Below are 23,873 nucleotides of genomic sequence, written 5' to 3'. Positions count from 1 at the left end.
CCGACATGCGAAACAATTACCGTTGCTTAAATCAGGTGATAAAGTGATCTTTAAGAAGAATGCACGAGAGTGGCATTACGGAACTGTAGTTCGAGATGTGAATGGGCGTTCTTATGTGATTCGAGATACTTTTGGGAATCACTTCCGTCGTAACCGAAGGTTTATGTCACGTACGATAAACAATGACTCTAATCCAAGTGAAGTTCTGTTAGAAGATCATGCTGTGAAGTATTTTATGAATGAACATTCACCCAGGGTTGAAAGTCCACTCGAATCATGTATTAATGTACCAAGGGTTGTAAGTCCACCTGAAACATATGGTAACGAACTTAGGGTTGCAAGTCCGCCTGAATCGTGCACAGGAAAGGTTGACAATTCACCTATAGTGCCAGAAAGCATCGAACCTGAAACTAGTGATCGATCACTGCAACAAATGTTTCAAAGCACTCATCCCGAGCCTGACCATCAGCCGCCAGTCAGTAGTTCGAGGTCTACTCGAAGTGGTCGTACGGTTGTCCCACCAGATCGTTACGGACAATGGCAGTACTAGTTTGTTCAAGAAGAAAGCGTGTAATAATAGCAGGTTTATTGAACAACATTATTAATTGGACATCCCTACTACATTATATGTATATCTCATTAAACACACACAGTCTCACCATGCATTGCTATAGGGACACTTATTGTCAAGCTAGGTAGGACTGCGTCACTCACTCAGTTGTTTGTGCACCGTTTGACCGTGTGGACGTGAATAAAAAAGGCATTAAAACGTAACTTAAAACAGCCGCCACAAACCGATTTCCTGCACACCGCCAAAGATCGCTCTAAGCACCCGACGTTCGAGAACTCCAAGTGCTTGCAGGTCCTCCTCGATCATCGTCCACGCTTCATGCCCATAGAGGACTACCGGCCTTATGAGCGTTCTGTACATGGTACATTTGGTGCGGGCGTGCATCTTTTTTGACCGCAGCTTCTTCTGGAGGCCATAGTAGGCCCGACTTCCACTGATGATGCGTCTCCGTATTTCACGGCTAACGTTATTGTCAGCCGTCAGCAAGGATCCAAGGTAGACGAACTCGTCGACCACCTCGAACGTATCCCCGTCTATCGTAACACTGCTACCTAGGCGAGCCCTGTCGCGCTCAGCCCCACCAGCTAGCATGTACTTTGTCCTGGACGCATTCACCACCAGTCCAACTTTAGCTGCCTCGCGTTTCAGGCGGGTGTACAGGTCTGCCACCTTTTGAAATGTTCGGTCGACAATGTCCATATCACCCGCGAAGCAAACAAATTGACTGGATCTCGTAAAAATTGTACCCTGGCTGTCAAGCTCGGCTCTCCGCATAACACCTTCTAGTGCAATATTGCACAACAGGCACGAAATTCCATCACCTTGTCGTAGTCCCCGTCGGGATCCAAACTAACTGGAGTGTTCGCCTGAAACCTTCACACAATTTTGCACACCTTCCATCGTCGCTTTTATCAGTCTCGTGAACTTCCCGGGAAAGCTGTTCTCGTCCATGACTTTCCATAGCTCGACCGTATACGATACTGTCGTATGCCGCCTTGAAATCGATGAAAAGGTGATGCGTTGGGACCTGGTATTCACGACATTTTTAGAAGATTTGCCGTACAGTAAAGATGTCGATCGGCCGTCAACGAAGCCGGCTTGATAACTTCCCACGAACTCGTTTACTACAGGTGACAGACGACGGAAGATGATCCGGGATAACACTTTGTAGGCCGCATTTAGAATGGTGATCACTCGAAAGTTCTCACAATCGAACTTGTACCCCTTCCTTCCACTCCAAGGGTAGCTGTTCTGTTTCCCAGATTGTGCCTATCAGCCGATGCAGACAAAAAACCAGCCTCTCCGGGCCCATCTTTATAAGTTCAGCTCCGATACCATCCTTACCAGCAGCTTTATTGTTCTTGAGCTGGTGAATGGCATCCTTAACCTCCCTCAAAGTGGGGCCTGGTTGGTTTCCATCGTCCGCAGTACTGACGAAGGCATTTCCTCCGTTGTCTCGTCCTTCATTGCCTGTGCTCTCAGCGCCATTCAGGTGTGCGTCGAAGTGCTGCTTTCGATCACCTCACGCTCGTCCGTCAAAATGCTCCCATCCATATCCCTGCACATCTCGGCTCGCGGCACGAAGCCGTTGCGGGATGCGTTGAGCTTCTGATAGAACTTACGCGTTTCTTGAGACCGGCACAGCTGTTCCATCTCCTCCAGGCGGAGTTTTTCCTCCCGAAAGAGGCGGGTCTGCTGTTGCCGTTTCCGTCTATATCATTCCACATTCTGCCGGGTCGCTTGCTGCAGCATGACCGCCCGTGCTGCATTCTTCTCCTCCAAAATCTGCCTACATTCCTCGTCGAACCAATCGTTCCGTCGACTCCGTCCCACGAACCCGACGTTGCTCTCAGCTGCATCGTTGATGGCTGCTTTCACTGTTCTCCAGCAGTCCTCGAAAGGGGCTTTATCCAGCTCACCCTTTTCCAGTAATGCAGCCTCGAGGTGCTGCGCGTATTCAGCTGCGATATCCAGTTGCTTAAGCCGCTCTAGGTCATACCGGGGCGGCCGTCGGTACCGAACCGTATGGAAGTCAATGAGTCGTTAGCCATTTTCGTTTGTCAGCCGGTGGGCGCTGAACTTTCCAATAGTCGGTCTGAACTCCTCTTCCTGGCCAATCTGAGTGTTTAAATCTCCTATGATGATTTTGACGTCATGGCTTGGGCAGATGTCGTACTCGCGTTCGAGCTGCGCGTAAAAAGCGTCTTTATCATCATCAGTGCTTCATTGATCTTTATCATCATCAGTGCTTTCATTGATCGGCCACCACCCGATCACGTGCCTTTACATATCACCCATCACTATAAAAGCTGTTCCAAGCTCGTGTGTGTTGCCACAGCTCTGGTAGATGGTGTGGTTCCCTCTAAACGTTCGCACCATTGATCCCTTCCAACACACTTCCTGCAGCGCTACGATGCCGAATTCGCGGTCTTTCAGTACGTCGGCGAGTATGCGTGTGCTCCCGATGAAGTTGAGATATTTACAGTTCCACGTACCGAGCTTCCAATCGCTAGTCCTTTTACGTTGCTGTGGTCTTCGCCGATTGTCCCGGTTCGTATTCTCTCGTTGATTATTCGTTGCTTGATGTTTTAACAGCAGGCTTGCAGGGCCTGACACCAACCTCCTAGATTTCCGGAGGACCATTCCCCCTAAATGTTCGGAGGGCCATAGTGCGCAGTTTAGCTTAGAGTCCTTCTCTGGCACTCGGACGATGATCAGCCGCCCCTGACATGGGGAACAGACGCAGTTGTGAGCCACTCCTAACATGGAGTACAGACGCTCCAGTTTTGCAGAAGCAAAGGCAAACCCCCCCTTCTCTGTCAGCATACGACCAAGGTTTCCACCGGGGGTTGGTTACCCGATCTTCCCTAAGGTTACTCGTACCCCGGCCAGTACCGCGAGGAGGTAGGGATAGGAGTTGCTGGGCAAGAGGGTAAGGACCACACAGAGGGGTCTATTTTATTCCTTCAGGTACGCGAGGTACCAATGGAACGCCATGCCCAGCCATTTACCAACCGTACAGCCCTCTCCTAGCAAGTGAAGATGACGATAAAGACGCTTTCTACGTGCAGCTGGAGATCTAAACGCTCAGGTTGGCCAGGAGGAGAAATTTAGACCGATTATAGGGAAGTTCAGCGCTCACCAGCTTACGAACGAAAACGGCATTAGACTCGTTGATTTCGCCGCCTCCAAGAACATGGCCAAACGTAGTACCTACTTCCAGCACGGTCTCCCGTATCGGTACACCTGGAGATCACCCCAACAGATTGAATCGCAAATCGACCAGGTTTTGATTGATGGAAGACACTTCTCGACATTATCGACATCAGAACCTATCGCGGCGCAAACATCGATTCGGACCACTACCTTGTGACGGTTAAAGTGTGCCAATGACTTTCCGTTGTGAAAAACATTCGGTACTGACGCCCGCCATGGTACAATCTGGAATGACTCAAACTACCCAAAGTCTCAATTGACTACGTGCGAAGCCTTGAAGCAGCGTAGCCGGAAGAGCTCACCGAAGCCCCTCTTGAGGACTACTGTAGTTGTGTGCTCGCAGTTTTAGGTTGTGGAACTTCTGCCTCAACTCGTTGAAAACGGTCTCCCTATCCGCATGTTCGAACGCTTCATGGTAACATTGGATGACCAACTCCGTTATCCTGTGATTCCTCGGCAAAATGATCGAGAACGGCTTGTCGTTCGGCATGTACTCGGCTCGCTGCAGCCTCCCATCGACTCGTAGTAACCCATCTTCATTGAACACCGGCTTCAGCTGATACAGCACGCTCTTCCGCTTCAGTAAATGTGACTGCATTCCTTTATTGCGCTCCGTCTTCAATGCATGCAGCTCGTCCGGGAATCCTTCGCTCTGCGCTTGCTTCCACAGCACCACCTCCGCCTTCTGGAACTCACTCTGCTGAAACGGTTGCTAAACTACCTTCATTCCCGCTTTTATCTTCTTCTCTAGCGCCTCCGATGCTTTGATCGTCCAAATTGGCTCTCCTCCAGCTTTTCGCCGACAGTTTTCAACGAACCGTAGCACTGCAGCTGTGATTCGCACCAACTTTTTCCCCCGATTGGTAACTCCTACATCAATCACCGGACCACCGTGAATTGCATCGTGAGAAAGGAAACGCGCCTCCATCTCCTCGACCGTGTTTGCCGTTGGTATGTTTGGAACAGGTCATTCTTCCTCCGCTCCGTACATAAATTCTGGTCACCTGAACCACTGGCTGTCCGACACCAGGGGACCCGAGCAAAGTTGGGTAACAAAAGGATAACAAGTTGTGTTATCCGATAACAAGCATTTGATAATAAAGTTTGCTTTCATTTTGGTTGAATAAACAGGCAACATAACAAACGTGATAACAAAAGTTTATACTAAAGATTATATATACATATCTCATTGTGTTATCATTTGAAACACATAGATAACAAGTTTTGTTATCCAACCAATTTTACTCATTGATAACTCATTATGTTATCAATTAGTTATGAAGATCGAATTATGATAACAAACATTTGACGTCATTCACCCGACGGTGGCATCCTCGATCTGACAGCTAAAAAATCGTTGATAGCAAGAAGACTCTTGATTGATTGATAACAAAAAATAACAAAATGAAATCATGATGTACATTTTGTTATCAATATGTTATGCGGTTGTTATTCGACTTTGCTCGGGGAGGACCATCACCCCACTTCGTCAACACGTCCGCAATATTACATCGGGTCGGGACCCACCGCCAATCCGCTACGCTGGTACTTTCCAGAATCTCGCCTATCTTGAACGCTACTGCCTGTTTATACTTGTGCTGATCTGATCTTATCCAGCTCAGATCGGTTTGCGAATCCGTCCACAGGTACTGCCGATGAACAGTAAGCAAATGATTTGTTTTTCCTGTTGTCAACAGTTTCGCATCTAGTACCGCCGCCATCAGCTCCAATCTTGGAATGGATTGTTGCTTCAGAGGCGCCACCTTGAATCTGGCCATCACCAGAGAATACCGGACGTGATCACCCACAGCCACTCGAAAATATGCCACAGCTCCGTATGCGCACTCGCTTGCGTCAGTGAAGATGGGCAGCTCTATCGATCGGAGAGAAGAAGAGTAGAGATCTCCGAAGTACCTTCTGGGTATACGCAGCGCTTTCCCAGCAGACAGCAGTCTCATCCACCGCTTCCAGCTTTCTAAGCATTCGCCTTCTATTTCCTCGTCCCAGTCACAACCGGTCCGCCACAACTCCTGCACTAATATCCTCCCGTGGACGATGAATGGGGTTAATAACCCAAGCGGATCGAACAATCCCATCACGCAGCTTAGAACGATTCGCTTTGTGGGGATCTTGTCATCTCGCAAATACTCTTTTACACCATCACGGTGCTCAGTGGAAAACGAAAACGTGTCTTGCTTCGAGTTCCAAATAATTCCGAGCACTATTTCGCTACCTGACTCCTTGTCCTGGTTGAAATGAACCGCTTGGTCCACTTTCTGCTCTCCGAGACTTCGGAGCGCTTGTGCCGAATTCGAAACCCAGTTCCTGATTTCAAACCCTCCTTTTGAATGAACCAGCTTCACCACACTGGCTCGGCGAATAGCCTCCTCCTTCGTATCGACGCTATCGTATTAATCGTCTACACAATCGCTTCTGCCGCTTCTGGATACTCCACCGCGTACTCCATCGCATTCTTGTTCTTGATAAACTGCGCTGAGCACGGCGAACACGTTGAGCCAAACGTGGCTACGTCCATCACGTAGACTTTTGGTGGCTCACTCTCCACCGCTCGAAACAGGAAACGCTGAGCTTGCTTGTCCTCCTCTATTATCCTAATTTGATGGTACATTTCCTTGATGTCCCCACCAAATCCGATTCGTCGTTCTCGGAACCGGTTTATCACCGCGGGCAGCGATGCCAGCATGTCAGGCCCCTTCATCAGCTGCGAATTCAGCGACACTCTATTCACAGAAGCACGGCCCACGTCCTACACTAAGCGAACCTTCCCTTTCAATTGTTGGGATTGGCGTTGGCGAGTTTCTCTGGTGTCGCCAGATGGGCATACCCTTTGCACTGGTACTCCTCGATCTACTTATGCACGCTCTCTCTGAGTGCCGGATTTTTACCAAGCTTAATCTCCAACTGCTTGCTCCGACGCAGGGCCATCGGATAGCTGTCTGGAAACTGTGGATCACCGGCCTTCCATAACAATCCGGTTTCAAACCGATCTCCAACTCTAACGGTCGTCGTCTCCAGAATTTCTCGGGCTCTTCTGTCTTCTTCGGACTCCTTCACCTTACAAATTACCGATTCCTCCAACGCTTACTGACTCTTGATGAGATCGTGAATCTGCTCGTTGGTGACTTCACCGTGGTAACCGACAACATGAGCATTAGTCGATTCTGGTTTGGACCGTATATGGTCCATCCCAACGGTGATTTGACTGCTATCGGTTCTCCAGGTCCGCCTAACCTTGCATCGTTCGGTGCCATAGTAGGCAGATTATTCAATCCGATCAGAGTTCTTGGGCGATTTCTTCTATACGGGGTAACCGGTAGATCCCGGAGGTGTTCGTAACGCTGAGACATCGCTCGAGCATCTAACGACTATTCCGGCAGTGCCAATTCTCCTACGGTACCCACTTCATTCATCAGCAGCTGATTCGTACTTCCTACAGCCGATATCTTCAGGCTGATTCGCTTCGAGTCCTTCTCAACGCAGGATACGTCTCCGGTCCACCTGATCTCGAGCTCCTGCTGGATGCCCTCTGCACCTAACTGATCTGCCAGTGCCTTCTCCACCATAGTAACAAACGCTCCCTCATCCAAAAATGCCAATGTGGTTAGGGATTTCTCCCGGAAGTACAAGGTAACAGGAATCATCCGGAACATTATGCCGCTGTTTAGCCGGATATGGGCGTTCATCACTACAATTCCGGAACAAAAATGCAGCAACGGATTATGCCTTTCCGTACAACCACCAACTGTGCAACGCATCCTGAATGTATACTCCGCATTACCGTGATCATTGAGGCACACGTCACAAAGCTTCCACTTCCGCACGAAGTTTACGCGATCAGCCGGTGTCATGTTTCTGAAATCCTGGCAGAATCTCAGGCGATGGTCCGTGCGTTTGCATACCTTGCACGCCTTCTTGTTGGACACCATTGTCGCCGGCTCATTTACGACCGACTCTGTGGCGCTGTGGTTGTAGACAGCACCTCTCTCCTTGCCTCTCCCTTTTCCGAAGCCGGATCTACCTAGCTTCACCTCCGCCTTGAACTCGATGGACACGTTATCCTCACATGCCTGGGCGACGATACCTGACAGAAAGTTGGTGAAGGTACGAAGAGTGAAGGTCTTCTTCCTCTTCTTGTATCGTACCCATTCACGCTTATCGCCGGCCGGAAGCTTATCTACGAGGTCTTGAACCAACAATGGATTCACCAGGTGTTGCTTTAAGCCCGCTGCCTCCAAATGCTTTCGGCGGCTCTAGCTTACGCACTTTCTCCAGATGACACTGAAGCAGTTGCTCTGGACGACCATACAGCTGCCGAAGTTTGCTAATCACTTTCGGAACGCATGTCGGAAAAAGTAGCTGCCCTCGAACACTTTCCAACGCTGGTCCTTTCAAGCTTTCCTGAAGACGCACTAGATTCTCAATGTTCGTAAATCCGCACGCCTCAGTGGATGCCTCGTACGAACCGATAAACAGCGGCCACTCCTCCGGTCGGCCAGTGAACACCGGTAGCTTCTTCGTCACTCCATTCCTCGCTGCCATCTGCATCTTCGTCGGCACGCTGCGCTGCTGCCCCAGCCCGTTTACGACCACTTTCTTCGGTTTCGGCTACGCGTTCTTGCCTTTTTTCATCAGCTCTTCTTCTTATTCTTCTTCCTCCGAGTTGGAGTCATCTTCTTCTTCCTCATCGGAGTCTTCCTCACTATCGTTCAATTCTTCTTCGCAACGATACTGCGTCAGCTCTTCTTCCTTCTTCTTATTCTCTAACTGCTTCGGTACCGTTACTTCCGGGTTCCTTAGAAGCATTCCCAGAACCTTTTCTTTCTTCTCACTTCCTTCTCACTTCGTTTGCAACTGCTTCATTTCTCTCTGCACACTACTCATTTTCACTTCGAACGAGTAACGCATCTTCTTCAACTCCGCCAAGTGATTCTTCCCATCCGCTAAAGCCCTACCCAACTAACATTCACTCATTTAACAAACACCATTATGGCAGTTTTATCCAGCATCATTTTATAACATTTTAATAATTTCCATGGCCAACCTTTGTTAAAGCATTGTTCACACAAATTTGGAGAAACTTTAAAGCATGTCGTTGAATACCAACTTTATTTTTCAGCTTTAAAAACGTTTTACAAGCATTTAGTTCAGCTTTTATACGGCTGGTCTAAAAATAATTAAAGACTAATAAAAACAAAAAAAAATATTTTTCTAGGCACTTCATAAATGTAGTGTGCTCTATTATTATGATAGTGTAACAACCTTATTTGAAAATCGCCTGTATACTGGATTCGAACTCGAGACCTTCCAATCATCAGCGGTATGCCTTGCCATCTGCGCCATCCTAGAATTGATGATTATACCGTCCAGTGCAAAATATAAACTTCTCATAGCTGAATATTGACCATGTTCGAGCTTCTATTCGACTACGTCTAATCAACACATGGTACGCAAATCTACAACTGAACAAGAATATTATTCAGCTGCTGTTTAGTGCTGATCCAAGTTGAGTTCAGTCGGCTATTTTTAGCGCACAGTGAGAAAGTTTATGTCGATGTTGGTCAAAATAATGTTTATTTACACAAAGTAAAAATAGTCTGAAATGATTGATCTAATTTCATGATAAGTTTTAGTTTGTGCAAAACTGATTAATTGACTTAAATAATTTTATAAATTACAGTTTGATTATTTTTTATTTGTATTTTTCATAAACCTATTACATATGCATTGAAGTAAAAGTTCTCTGTATGAATATATTTGAATCATTTGAAGGGTTAGCCCTCAGAACCCACCTGAATAGAAAAATATTCGAATATCTTGATGCGATTTTTATTTTCGGAAATGGTCGAGTAAATCATTTTTCTTAAAGCGCAGTATTTATTCAGTTGTGAAGAAATGTCATTTCAAATGTAGCTGACTATAGAAATTTATTTAATCAATTCTGTCAAAGAAATTTTCATTTTTCTTGTACGAAAAAACATTTCGAACAGGCGAAAAAAGCTTAGCAATAGAAAATATAATATGAATAGCTAAAAGTGATATTAACTTGATAGATATATGATATAAAATATCTGGAAATGATATCTAAAACAAACTACTAGAACAAAATTGGCATGTCATATTTAGATTCTGCAAGATTTTACCAATAGCTGCGAGCTATTCATTAGATCTACGTACATCAAATTTTTCATAGGTTTAGAAGTTCCAGGAACAAAATTTTGATATCGTTTTCAGATATTTTATCTCTTATGTCAATCAAGTCAATATCACGCTTTGTTTTTCAGTACTTTGCTCCTACTCGGAAAACTTAGCTTAAATGTTTATTTTTGTATTTCACAATAATTCTGCATTTCTGGAGACTGACCATGTTTATTTTCTGAACAGCTATTTCAAAAGTTTTAAGAAAGCATAATTTATGAGCTCTGAAATGCATTCGGAACTCAACACGAATTTCGGATATTTTGTCCATTTTATGAAATTTAGCTATAGTGTGATCGCTTTTACAAGGCTTATTTATTGCTGAACAATGTGTTTGTTAATCGTCATTTTGACCTCTATTGGATCAACTGTTCTTATAATATACTGAAGCTGAATTAGGATTTTAGAAGATACTTATTCAGCTCTTATTCATGCTTATGTTAAACATGTGGGAATAGCTGAAGTGCGACGCAAGTAAAACGTTAGTTCGTCTTCTGAATATCCTTTTATACATATACATTTGTTTAGTGGAATATTGGCTTTTTAATTGGGGGAAACATGTCTTGTTCAGCTCATTTGTAGAGCAATCTTGACTAGTCGAATGAGAATCTTTGGAAACGTTTAATAAGTGGCGATTCAACTTTTGTTCATTCTAATGCTAACGTTGAACATTGATCCGAGTTTGTGTTAAAAAAGCACCTTCTCAGCTCTTTATTGAGCAATTTTTTTATTCAGCTGCCATTACCATTATTGAGCAATAATTAAACATGCATGCTTGTTTGTGGCTCTGAATTGTTAGTTGGGTATCCATAAGCTTATTTTCCTCCTCCCGCTGCTTTGCCCGGATAGCGTTCTCCAACATCATCTTCTTCTACTTCAAGGCCTTTTCCATCTCCATTCACTTCTCTAACAGGATCATTTCAATCTGCATTTCCCTTTATTTCACCTCCTGTTCACCTTCTAACACTTTCAAACGTTTTTCCTACTCGGAACCGGGAATATTGACTGACCTAGCTGACGTAATACTAGACCTATCGGAATCATCCCCTACCGCTTTATTTTTCTTATTCCTCTTCTTCCTTTCCTCCTTCTCTACTTTCTTCAAGTACTCACTGTACTGCTGCTGACACTCGGTGGCTGGACAGAACCACTTTGTCTCCTTCTCCGCTGCCGCCGTAACGCCAACACACCGCGTATGGAACCAGCGGTCGCAGTTGTCGCAGCCAATCATCCGCTCGTCCACTTCGGAAGTCGTTCCGCAGGCGCCGCAGGCCGTCATCGTCATCTCTCCAACATCCGACATCGCTTTCGAGGTTACGTCCGATATTTCTTTTTGAGAATGTTCGGAATCGGTATAGAAATACTATTTTCTCGTAGCAGCCTTTTAGTGGTCAGCTCAAACAGAAATATATATTGAGTTTTTAATAAGTTCTTAACCAATTATTGCAGACTTACAAGAAATAGTTTTCTTCTCCTCTTGCGATTCTTCTCTATAGAATTGCGATAACTTCCAGCGCTAATCGATCGATTCAATTTGCGATTTCCCCAATTAGCTTTCGGATGACCGCTTTGTTCTCCTTTAACAAAACTCAACAATCGTGCAACTGCAGCCACTTCACTTGCGCTAGCTCTCCGTCACTAATTTGCACTTATACAAGCGATTTTTAGCCACGAAATCACGATTTTGTTGGTTGGTATACTAATGATAATTATTTTCACTTGCTGATTTCAGAATCGAAACATGAATTTGGTTTTGTTTTTATTTACATCCATTCATACATTGCTTGGCTGTCGTTGACTAGGCGCGTATATAGGCCTATTCACATGACGTCTCAAATCAGCTGATCGGGAAGCACTTTGACAGTTCTTCTATGAAAATGACAGGCCCGTGTTAGCACCGGTCCTCCACCGATGTAAACAAATGCATAGACGGATCTGTCACATGAAAAGGCCTATTGTTGCCAACTCAATTTCTCACTTTCACTTCTCATTGCTGAGCTTGGAATAGAGCTCGACGCCGTCAACATCATGCTTTATAATGTATCTATATATGACTATCTATTTTGACACTTAACATTACACTTTATACTATGTAAACTAATGTATAAATTTTGTGCCTCAAATAGAAATAGCCTACATATCGATATGGCAAACCAATATCGAACAATGGTATCAATCATGTATACTACAAACCCTCGACATTCCTATAACGACTCTCAATGACAGTCTAACTATCTTGCTTAATTACACCAATCAACTATGAAACGCACCTTGTAAATTTAAAATGATTCAACAAGGCTCCGAGTCGCATGAAACGATGCATGCGATATGATTAAAAGTGCGTCGTACACAAGATCGTACTTTCAGTTTCATTGATATGCTTTCACTTCTGTAACATCTTATCTTTCAACGATGAACTTCCTAACGACACACAGTTCCAATGATACTGCGGGCATTTCGATGATGTCCGCTGTGAACGTTATCGCACTAAGTTTCTTTACCGAATATTATACTGTATGTGTAATTAAAATTGTATTTGATTACATCCTGATCAGCGTACCAGTTCCTACCGTGGTTATCAATGTAGATTCCATGTTTAACAAAACATTCCAAACTGCGGTAGATTCGGGATGCCAAGCTTTCATAGTCTCCGAACGGGCGTTGATAACTTTCTTGGACGTCTTCGTCGAGATCCACGATAGCTCAGATCAGCGGTCTTCTAACAAGAGGCTTTTGGTTCTGCTGGATTCGAACGAATCGGAAGTTTTGAACACCATCACCAAACATTCGAATACGCTGGAGCTGCCAAGCATGGCGTTGATGGCTCCAAATTATTCTAATGATTCGATAGAGATGTACAGCACAAAACTTTACAACGATGGATCGAGAAGTACTGTCACTGTGGAAATTGAATACGTTGAAGGACCCGACTATTTTCCCGATAAACTGAACAATATGAACGGTATTCCAATTCATCTATGCACCCTCATGTATCCTCCTTATACATATTACGAGGAAACGGTAAGTACGATTAACAATGCTTTTGAACTGCCATGAAAATTGAAGAGCTTCTTGAAGAGTCCCGAAAAAGCTAACGCCCGTTATCATGCGTCCGTCAAAGGAGAAGATGTTCCTTTGTTTTTGGATGGAACCGAGGTAGTTTTGCTTATAGAATTCTGTCGCAAGTACAACTGCACTATAGAGGCTTCGTTCGGTAAGTCAAAATCAATCACTCATCGCAAAATCTACAGCATACCATTTCTGTAGATGAGGTTTATCTGTGGGGAGAGGTGTTCGATAACCACACCGGGAATGGGCTGTTGGGTTCAGTCGTCGAGCGCCGAGCTGATATTGCAGTGGCAGCCATCTACTACTGGTAAGAACTTCACAGATCTTAAGTTACTTTTTAAATTTTAATTTATTTATGTAGTATCCTGCCAAATATTACATTCATTTCTTATATCTAAGTGTATATATGTCATACTGTGATAAGCAATACTGTCATTCAAAATTGATTGAAAGCATATAACAAATCGTTTCTCTTGCCATTGGGAAGAAGTTTTTAATATACTTAACCTAACTTAACCTCAATACATCAAATGGTATTCTCATCGTAAAAATAGAAGGTGGCAAAAATTTTCGTCTAAAATTATTGCTAATTTTATTCGACATTTACTCCAGTGTATCAACATTAAATATTTACGCAATTCATCAGAACAATACCCAAAAGGGATCATCAAAATCACTTTCAAAATTTTATGTTGAATCCTCTGCAGAACTTTCTTTCTAGTATTACAACAACTAGTCCATATTGGTACAACATAGAACATGGCTGGCTTGAAAATTTATTTGGATATCAACAGCTTGTTTTTAAGACAAAGTTTCGATTTTCTGTTTAAGAGTGGATACAGGCATTTCATATATTTGTTGAATGTGGCTTAAATGCCCTCAATGCACTGGACGCAATCTGGCGGGACAAAGTCAACAATTCGGTAACGAAGCATTTCCGGCATTTGGTGTCTTCGGCAAAGTTTTTGGTAACAAAGAGGACCATCTACTGACATAATCGAATAGTTCGTAAAGCGTCCGCATAGGTGGTGCCACAATCTAACTTTATACTGTGACGTTCTAGAGACTTGACATGTTCGAAAGATTTTTTTTTTTTTTTTTGATTTCTTTGTTAGTATTATTTTAAACATTACATTCGTTTCTTTTATCTAGGTGTTCTGTGTTATTAGACAACACTATCATCCTAATTTGGTAAAACAAATTTAAGATTTTATTAACATTTTGTCAACAACATATTACTTTCATTTGCCGTAGCAGTTCAGATATTTTACAGGTGAGTTGATTTCACCTGCTTATAAGAGAAAAAAACACGTTTTCAATTTACCTAACCTAACTTAACCTTAACACACAGACAAACAGACGTAACACTGACGAAATTTCCATCGACCACTCATTTAACAATCATTTCAAATTCGCTATGTTGCAAATCTCACAACCAGAGGCACGCGCATCGTTTTTTCTTTGCGTTTGACGTTTCACACTACCGCCATCTGTTAGTCTTGTTGCACGAAACACCTTTTGGTGTAAACTGGGCGATGGATTTTGAAGAAATTTGTTCTAAGTGTTACGTCTGTTTGTCTGTGCTTAACATATAACGCATTAATCGTGGCAATAGAAGATTGTAACGATTTTTGCCTGAAATTAGGCCCGAACAAATCTTAAAATCTTCTTTTGTCACCTTGCACTAAAATGTGTCGAGGGGGTGACAATAAATAATAAAAGGGAAATTCAGGTACATTTATCATTTTTTATTAAAACTGAAATTGACACCCACAAAGTGCTCCATCAATAGCAGTAGCTAATCTATTCAATTAGGGCACAAACTGACGCCAATCTTTGAGTAGCCGCCGATCTCAAGCTCAGTGCATTGGGGGATTCATTTGACCAAATTGGGCTTCAACTAAAGCAATCGGTGCTGTGTTTCAAATGATGTGTCGGCATTATCTCAAGTGGTTGGAAAACACTCAACAATGAAAAATGATACGCCCAACAGTGATTTCCTTGCAATAAAAAATCATTTGTCCGGGCTATTGGACATATCTATGAAATCTTCAAAACAGCACATTGAAGATTTTGTTGAAGCGTTGGCTACAGATCTAGGGTAGATGTACCAATAGCGGAGGTACTAAGCACGATTGAACTTCATTTAACCGCCTAAATTCAAGAGCGTCATTAATGTATATGTTTAATGTTGTAACGGAATGTAACGACCATTGACTTAATGAGAAACATTATTTCATCGCAGTAACCCACGGCATTTCAGTGAAAAATATTACCTCCACTATTGGTACACTGTTCCTTTAGTTGCGGTATATTTTTAATTTGTGTTCGTATAGTTGCGGTATCCGTGGTTTTCTTATGGGAACCTCCACTATAGGATCACTTAACCGCAACTATTGGTACAAGTAAGAATTTTTTTTTGCAGTTTTAGTGATATTTCATCAGTTTCAAAGCAATTTAAAAGCTCTTTTCTAATATTCCGTGAATCAACAAGCAAAAACGTCGATTGACAGTGTCGATTCTGTGGCTAATGTAACAAAATCAGTGAAAATGGTACTACCGCAACTATAGGAACACCCACAACTAATGAATCACTTACCCTAAGCGGCGAACTAAAAGAGATTTGGACTGAAGTTCAGTCATTGAGCAGTCTAACAATTGAAATGCCTGCTGATAGCAACGAACACAATGCCAGTCAGCTACACATGCCAACGGATGCGATTGATGAAATGCAGTCGATCGGCAATGAAATTTGTGAGTGAAGTTAAAGTTTTAATCGCTACTGTTCACTCACCGCAAACCAACACTGTCACTGTTCGATTTGTGGAAGATGAGTCACCCCTTAGCCTTTTAGATGAGTTGGCTGATTAAGGGGTCGAAACTGTTAATTTGAACCCGGGTCGAAATTCGAATGGCACTGCAGGTTGGCGTTTGCTAGGAACAAAAAAGAAGTTTGGCGCTCTGATTGGACAAAATACGACAATCGTCAGCAACGTCATGCATTACAGCAAAAAAAAAACAAGACTAAGGCCCAAAAACGGAAGAAAACGAAAGAACACAGAGACAATAACAACAGTATCAATCGAAAAACAAACTCCATTTAAGCATAAGCATAGATGACCGTACAATTCGTAGTTGCTACTCCACACTGAGAACAGCGTTGCAGTTGAAAATACTATATTAGAGGGTTAAATTAAATACACAACGCCACTTGATTTGTGCAGACTAAATTTGCATTTATTTCAAATATTTTGTGCATTAAATTTTACCATGGTATCATTTCCACAGTAAAAATTACTATATCATGGTTAAAAATTTGCAGTAAGTCAGAATCGAATCGAGAATCTTGCGAATGTCAAGCGCGAACGCTTACCGCTCGGCTATCGATGCGGTTGGAACAAAAACGCAAATAAAGAGCATTCTTGATAGCTCAATCGTGATTGGAATAGTAAATTAAAAAAACTTGTTCATGGTTCTCATTACTTCTACGCTTGTTTCAGTGCATGATTGACCAGAACAATCAAATTTGCACAAGGAACCAACAGGTGGAGCTTAGGAAAGGCTTACCATCATCAGTGTACACTTTTGAGAGCATGAAAAATTGTCAATAATGGCGCCGGCCACGTCTTTACCAGAAATCATATTAGAAAAACAACGAACATTTCCATCGGAGTAGAAAAAGCGCTCAGCGAAATGGTTCTATTCGTTCATCTCTTCATCTTGTCACTGATTCTTGTATGTAATTTTTTTTTCACTTCAATTTTTTGATTAGCGAAAAAAACGTGACACTTCAATCGAAAAACAAACTCCATTTTTTCAAAAATTCTCTCCAATCACACCACAAGTAAAAATGTACGCGACGATATGAAAAACAATACTTTACAAAAATAGTTAACTATAACGACAGCAACATGAAGCGCAGAAGCAATGGAGCTGTTTTCAATTGTCTTCCCTCGGACAAGGAGTTACTCGCAGCGGCAAAGCTGATTTTTTCCAAGCCTCAAGATAAGCAGCGTGGGATCAAATTTCAGAGAGGTGAAATCTTGAATCCGTATCCTATCGATGATGGATTCCCTTCGTGCTCAACCTCTAGATCGAACTGATTGATTGGTCCTGCCTTAAGAAACTCCCTTTCGCAGCATTGTTCTTCGTGCTCCTGTGAAAAAAAGTGTTTTCGATCAACCTGACGCAGTCTTCAAACGTAAACCCTGACTATCCAATCGTGGCTGATGAACAACCAGTTGGTAATATTTTTTAAATAATGACAATGTATCTAATAATAAATGTGAATTTTCAAATAGGAATGTGTTACCATCAACAAAGCAAATGCTACTGAAATTTTAGTATATTGCCAAAATTTCAATCGCATGAAGAGTGCATCAAAAATGAACGAAATTTATAGAAGAATAGTAACTGCATCTTTCTCAGTTGTTTTGGGTACTGAAACCAGTTGGAATGAAAAAAAAAACAGCTGGAATAAAGTTTTTGGTAATAATTTTAATGTATTTAGAGATGACCGAGATCTGGTCATTACCCAAAGAATGTCTGGTGGTGGATTTCTCATTGCAAATTCAATTCAGAATTAATTATTTTATCAAAACATAAAGAATTTGAACATGTGTGGGTGAAAGCACACATCGCCGGTGAAACATATATATTTGCTTCTGTGTATTTTCCAGACCAAGCTTACAAATCATAACATGAAATTTTCTTTCAAACTGCTGAAGAAATTGTATCCCAGTTATCTCCAGAATTCATGCAAATCTATGGCGACTTCAATCAGCGAAATGCTGATTTTATTCGTGATTCCGAAAACGAAAGCATTCTGTTTCCGGTTGTCGGTGAAAACGAATCATTTCAATTTATATTTGAAAAAGCTGCATTTCTAGGTTTAAATTAAATAAATCATGTGAAAACCCGGCAAAACTGTTATTTGGATTTCTTATTCTCAAACATTGTGGAAAATTTCTGTGTGAATGAATCTCTTTCTCCACTATGGAAAATTGATCGTTTCACACAACTATTGAGTACTTAAGTTTTATCCACAATAATCATGTGACTTTGAGAATTTTTTTGACATCAATTATAACGGAATTAAACAAAAAATAAATAAAATAGATTGGAAATCCGTTTTGAAAAATCAAGGCGAATTAGTATGTGTAGTGACGGATTTTTATTCAATTTTTTACGTAAATTACTGATATGGAAGTTCCATTATTGCGCAGACGTCGTAGAAATGGGTCGAAAACCCCTGTTTGGATTAATAAGCAAGTAACAAATTTAAAAAATCGCAAGCAAAAGACTCATAATATTTACAGGCAAAAAAACTCAAGAAACTTTAGACAATTACTTGTATATTGTCAACCAACTTAATCAAGTCATATCTGCTGCATTTGAAGAGTACAACACAAAGGTAGAAAACGATTTAAAATCATGCCCCAGAAATTTCTTCAATTATGCTAAAACGAAGATGAAGTCTAGCAATTGTCCATAAAAAATGAAATTGAGCATGAGCATGAGCATGATTGACCGCCCACAGTTGCTACTCCGTTATTGCAAGAACAGCTGTACTTACACAGGGAACCAAAAGATGCTGCTCAGGATCAGTAGCATCTTCAATGTGTAAGTACTGGTGCTCTCATTATTATAACAAACAATACCGGCGCCGGCTGCGTCCGAATGCAGGTCAATTTGAGAATGGGAGGGAAATGTTGACGTGTTAATTGCTTTATGGAAACCGAGGAGTCGTCTGCACTTCCACAAGAAAACACTGGGAGTTTGGATATGGGAAAGGATTCGTTTTGGTAAACGATAAAGATATATTTTTAAATGAATACGTGAACATATACACGAATGATCGATACCGATAGTGCGGTTACTATGCGAACCGGACACGATCCGGATTCCGTCGCTCTCCCACAAAGAGGCATGCAACAGATTCAACGGATTCAACTGACGCGTCGATTTTTTTTTTCACTCGCACACTTTGTTTTCGTTTTTTTTTTCTTCCGAAAAACGCGAATTGGACACGATTGATCCGGATTCCGCTGCTCGCTCTCAAAGGAGCATGCAACATATTCAACAGAAACAAACACTACTGACGCGCCGATTCTTTTTTTTTTCACCCGCACACTTTGTTTTCGTTTTTTTCTTCCGAAAAACGCAAATTGGACACAATTGACCCGGATTCCGCCGCTCGCTCTCAAAGGAGCATGCAACAGATTCAACGGATCAAACACTACTGATTGTCCATAAAAAATGAAATTGGATGATAAAGCAGCAGATGATCCAAATGGCATGTGCAAAGCCTACGCGAAGGGCAAGCCTAAAAATTTGACTTATGATTGTCCCCGCAATTTGCGCATATGAACTTATCGGTATCTTTCTTCACAGGACAGACGTCACTTGAGAGTCCTTTCAAGACGACTTCGAACAAACGTTCAGTTTTGTCGTCATAATTTAAAAAAATGTGCTTCTTCCTTTCAAGATGTTTGAGAAGAAGTTCGCGATCTTTAAGAATTTCCGGCAAAACGCGACAGTCTCCTTTCTTTGCGATTTGGAAGGAAACCTAATGGAGTTCAAGATCTCCTGCCTAAATCCCCCAAATTCGGAACAACTGGCCACAAAAGGTGGCACTCTTTGCTTCCTCACTTGAATCAAAGAGCCTGGGCTAGAGACTGCTTCAATGAGCAATCAGTTCGATGCTCTAGACGAATTTTCCGAACACCCAAATTTGTCTAGAGCATCGAACTGATTGCTCAATTCGATGCAATTATCAACATTATCCATTCCACCCTTGGAAGAAAATTCGCATTCCGGAGAAACGTCCTTTCTTCCATTCTTGCAACGTTTAGTGACAGTTTTAAATCCCACTACTTTGGAAGGAAGTTGTGAATTCAAAGATTCACCCTTCCTTTTGTTTATTGTTGCAACCATGTTTAGTGAATAAACGAGAAAGACGTGACCTTCGAGAGGTTTTTTCCCAAGACGGTGTCCAAGAAGGATTACCACCGCTGGCTTTCGCCAACGGGTCCAACGAAAAATCGAAGGCACGGGTCCAAACAAGGATCATGAAGGGATCGATAGTAGAAAAAAATAGTACTGAAAAGTACTGTTTTAGTAGCACTGAAAAGTACCGTTCATAATTTTAGCACTGAAAAGTACCGTTTATAATTTTAGCACTAAAAAGTATTGTTTTATTGCTTTATGTAGTTTTTAAAAATCTTCCACGAGAAGAGAGAATTCGTGTACGCACAGCACGAAGGTACGATGCGCACTGATTATTAAGTTACACATTTTTATTGGCAGGCATCAACCGTACAAATTTGCGACGTACACACAACCGATAAGTCGTTCAGGAATAACAGTTCTGGTTCCAAAACCACGCATTTTGCCACCTTGGAGAACACCGTTCCTTTCTTTCTCACCTTCTCTATGGGCAGCAGTACTCGCAGCGTTATGTGTAGGAGTTATAGCCGTATGGTGCATAGAAAAAATACGCTACATAATTCTGAAGCCCAACGAACTAGCGGTAACGCTCAGTGACGCCGTGTTAACGATGATTGGTTTTTATATGGAACAAAATGCTCGGATGAGAACAGATTTGATGTCATGTGTCCTTCTCTTCACTTCTCTGCTGTTCGCTGGGTTCATGGTCGGCAATACTTATGGTGGGGGTTTAGCTGGCATTATGACCATTCCGCAGTACGAAAAATCGATTGATACTACCGTGGACTTGGCCGAGACCGGAATTATGTGGGGCGCCACTGCCCTTTCTTGGATATTTTCTATCATGGCAGCACCACAGGTAAGAATACTAAATGTAGATCAAATGTAGATGACATAATCTTAAATAAATATCATATCTAGCCGTATATGAAAAAGCTGGTGAACACATACCGTGTTGTGAATGACGAATTCATGACACAGCATTCCAAAACTCATGATATGGGCTTTGCTGGCGAACGCACCGAGTTTCGGCATTTCGTGCCGGCAGATTTCGTCGACAACGAAGCATCGACTATGCTACAACTGCTAAAAGATGACCTCTACTGGGAAAGCGTAGTTGCGATCATCACCAAAACGTGCCCTTTCAAGCAAAAGTTCAACGATCTCATTATGCAGATTAAACAATCCGGTATACAGAACTACTGGGAACTACAGGTGAGATGTGCACATTTGATTCGCGGAAATCTGAATAACTCTCTTTCGAATTGCCAGGCCTCGAATAACTATTTGCATGGATCGGTTCAGCTGAATATTCTAAATGCTCGCTCTGGTGGATCAGATGACATAGTTGTGAAGCTAACGATTTCGCATTTTTTGGGGGCGTACATGATACTCGCCGCTGGACTTGGTATGGCAACGATGTCGTTCCTGTTGGAGACATCTCGTATTTGGTTTAGACAATCGATGTACAGAAAGAAAGCCAATTATGCTGAAAAACTGACATAAAAATAATTCTAATATATGTTTCTCAGACATTGATGATAAAGAGTTGCAAGGACATTATTTATGGTTGTATTTATACAGAAAACATAAACAAATCACATATTTTATATCTATAGTTTTTTATTTGTTTTTTTTTATCTGTTTGGACATGAGTTTTATCTTCCTCGTTGCCCCAAAGATAGAGGATTTGGAAACATGCCTTCTAATTTTATCTAACAGTTATTGAATTCAATATAATTGTGATAAAAGCCTCTAAAGCATCAACGATGGAGTGTGATTCTGCACAGGTCTTGTCTCACACATTCGCCCAAATAAAATGATAGAAGGCATTTATATCTGTCAGGCTGAGGATTCAAACATAAGGACTGTGACAAACATAATTTGCAAAACTCAACCAACGATAACTTTTAAACCAATGTTCCATTTAATGGGTAATAGTCTCAAAAATATGTCTAACGTGTATATAAAACTCTTTTTAGCTTTGTTTACGTGTGACATAAGATAAAAAAAAAATTTAATAAATATGTCGTCAAATTGACAGCGAATTTCAAGCACCCACGTTGTTTTAGAGAGAAAAAATAGAGCAATTATAAAATATGTTGTTAATTTTATTTTCAACCGATAATTAGAAATGGTATTTAGACGCAAGAGAAAATGGCACAAAAATCAGAACTGAAAAAGCAGTTTTCTCCTTTTAAAATTACATATTGATGAAAATAAAAACAGACAGTCTTTTTATTTGGCAAATTTTCTTCGATTTGTCTATTTAAAAAGAGAAAACTGCTTTTTCAGTTTTGACTTCTGCACCATTTTTATTTGGGCCTTAATTAACAGGTAGCGTTAGAAATGTTACAGATTGCATACATATTTTGGAGTCCTAGCAGGCGTTGAGAAAAAAGTTCCTTTGGCAATTGCTAAGCTTTTAGAACAATCTATGAAAAATGTGGCAAAATCTATACCACAAGAGTGGTAATTTAAAAACCCGAAACACACAAAAGGAAGAAAGACTTAAAGTAACATATTACACCATTTATTCAAAGGTACACCGAAATTTTGTTATTTTTGGACAGATATCGGAAATTGACTTTCTGATGAAAAAACTTTTGGAAATGTTCATTAATAAAGTTCCTGTTTATAATATGAATGTTTCTATTATTCCACATTTTCGGCACATTAACATGGATTGCGGAGAGGAAAAGGATCGCAAGGCTAGTGAAAGTTTGGCAGGTTTTCTTTTCTTTGTTGTTGTAGCAAATTGAATTTTAATCATGTGAGAATCTTAAAATGGAATAGTAAGTGCAAATGACTTTCTTTCATAGTACAATAATTTTGAAGCATATTCTCAAACTTCAATAACATTTGAAGGATTGAGATAAAGCTAAGAAAAAATAAATTAAGATAATATTAAGATTAAACTGCTTAATTTGAAGAAATAACACGATTCTGACTTCTGGAGTGACATGCGGCTCTGTCTTGCTGGAAAATTATAGGTCAATGTTCATTCAAGTTGACTCTAACCAAAGGAACAATTGTTTGTGCATATAGAAGTCTGTATTTACTTTTTGATTAAATATGATAGATAATAAAGCTACATTAAACGCATATTAGGTAAATTTCTGGCTTTTAGAAATAAAACCTTTGAACTTCTTTGCTCTTGTACATAAACTAGAATAGTAAATAATATATGAAACAATTATTCTAGATAACAAAAATTTGCAAGTATGTAAAAAACTGCTTTCACCTCCAAAAGCATAAAAAATAAATTAAAAATATAGGTTTTACTGTTGTTCATATTTAAAAAAAATCGAAAATTATAAAATATTTTCAGATGAATGAACCAATCTTTTCTGAATAGATTAGAACGTACAGAGGAAACTTCATAATTTCATCTAGCGCATATAGAATGAAACCACACTTTTGATATATTGCTGTTTGCATTTGAGATGAAAATGTTGAGTAAATGTCCTCCAAATGCGGTAACACAAAATATTCAAAAGACACCTAGCAACGATTACATAAATCACCGCCGCCCTAGCAAGAAAAATCTATATTTGACATCGCATTTCTTGTGAAAAATCTTACCGCGTTTGGTGTTCCCGCATTTGATTTTTGCATTTCAAACGCACTCAGCAATACAAAATCACAAATCCAGAGTAGGATTGAAAGAGGCGCGATCAATTGCTAAAGGAAAGAAGAATTTGTTGAGAATTTGCTGAATAGTGTTTTGTTGCTTCGAGTGTGTTGTTTGCAATTGTTTTTAAGCAGTAATCCGGTTTCCATAGTACGATGATGGAAAAACAGGAATATTTACTGGTGAGATCGTTCTGAGCTATATAATCTTTTGAAACTA

The 23,873-nt window shown here is 41.2% G+C and overlaps 1 protein-coding gene across 1 annotated transcript; it reads left to right on the top strand.

Moving 5' to 3' along the window:
• The first annotated feature begins 12,342 nt into the window (after positions 1-12,342).
• On the top strand, positions 12,343-21,630 carry LOC5563599 (glutamate receptor ionotropic, delta-2). Its single transcript, XM_001647869.2, has 6 exons — positions 12,343-13,024; positions 13,082-13,217; positions 13,271-13,379; positions 20,381-20,879; positions 20,942-21,235; positions 21,293-21,630. Exons 1-6 carry the CDS (start codon positions 12,416-12,418, stop codon positions 21,524-21,526), a joined length of 1,881 nt encoding a protein of 626 aa, XP_001647919.1. The 5' UTR covers positions 12,343-12,415; the 3' UTR covers positions 21,527-21,630.
• Positions 21,631-23,873: the final 2,243 nt, after the last annotated feature.

Source organism: Aedes aegypti, chromosome 3, assembly GCF_002204515.2.
Source record: "Aedes aegypti strain LVP_AGWG chromosome 3, AaegL5.0 Primary Assembly, whole genome shotgun sequence".
Taxonomy (NCBI): Eukaryota; Metazoa; Arthropoda; class Insecta; order Diptera; family Culicidae; genus Aedes; species Aedes aegypti.
Note: the sequence above shows the minus strand (reverse complement) of the source record. Positions and strands in the feature narration are given on the sequence as shown.

Excerpts from the sequence above, each read along its gene's own strand:
- LOC5563599 (XM_001647869.2), top strand. The coding sequence starts at position 12,416 with ATGAACTTCCTAACGACACACAGTTCCAATGATACTGCGGGCATTTCG. Across the intron at positions 13,025-13,081 it reads ATACATATTACGAGGAAACG|AGTCCCGAAAAAGCTAACGC; the intron begins GTAAGTACGATT and ends AGCTTCTTGAAG. Across the intron at positions 13,380-20,380 it reads GTGGCAGCCATCTACTACTG|GCATCAACCGTACAAATTTG; the intron begins GTAAGAACTTCA and ends TTTTATTGGCAG.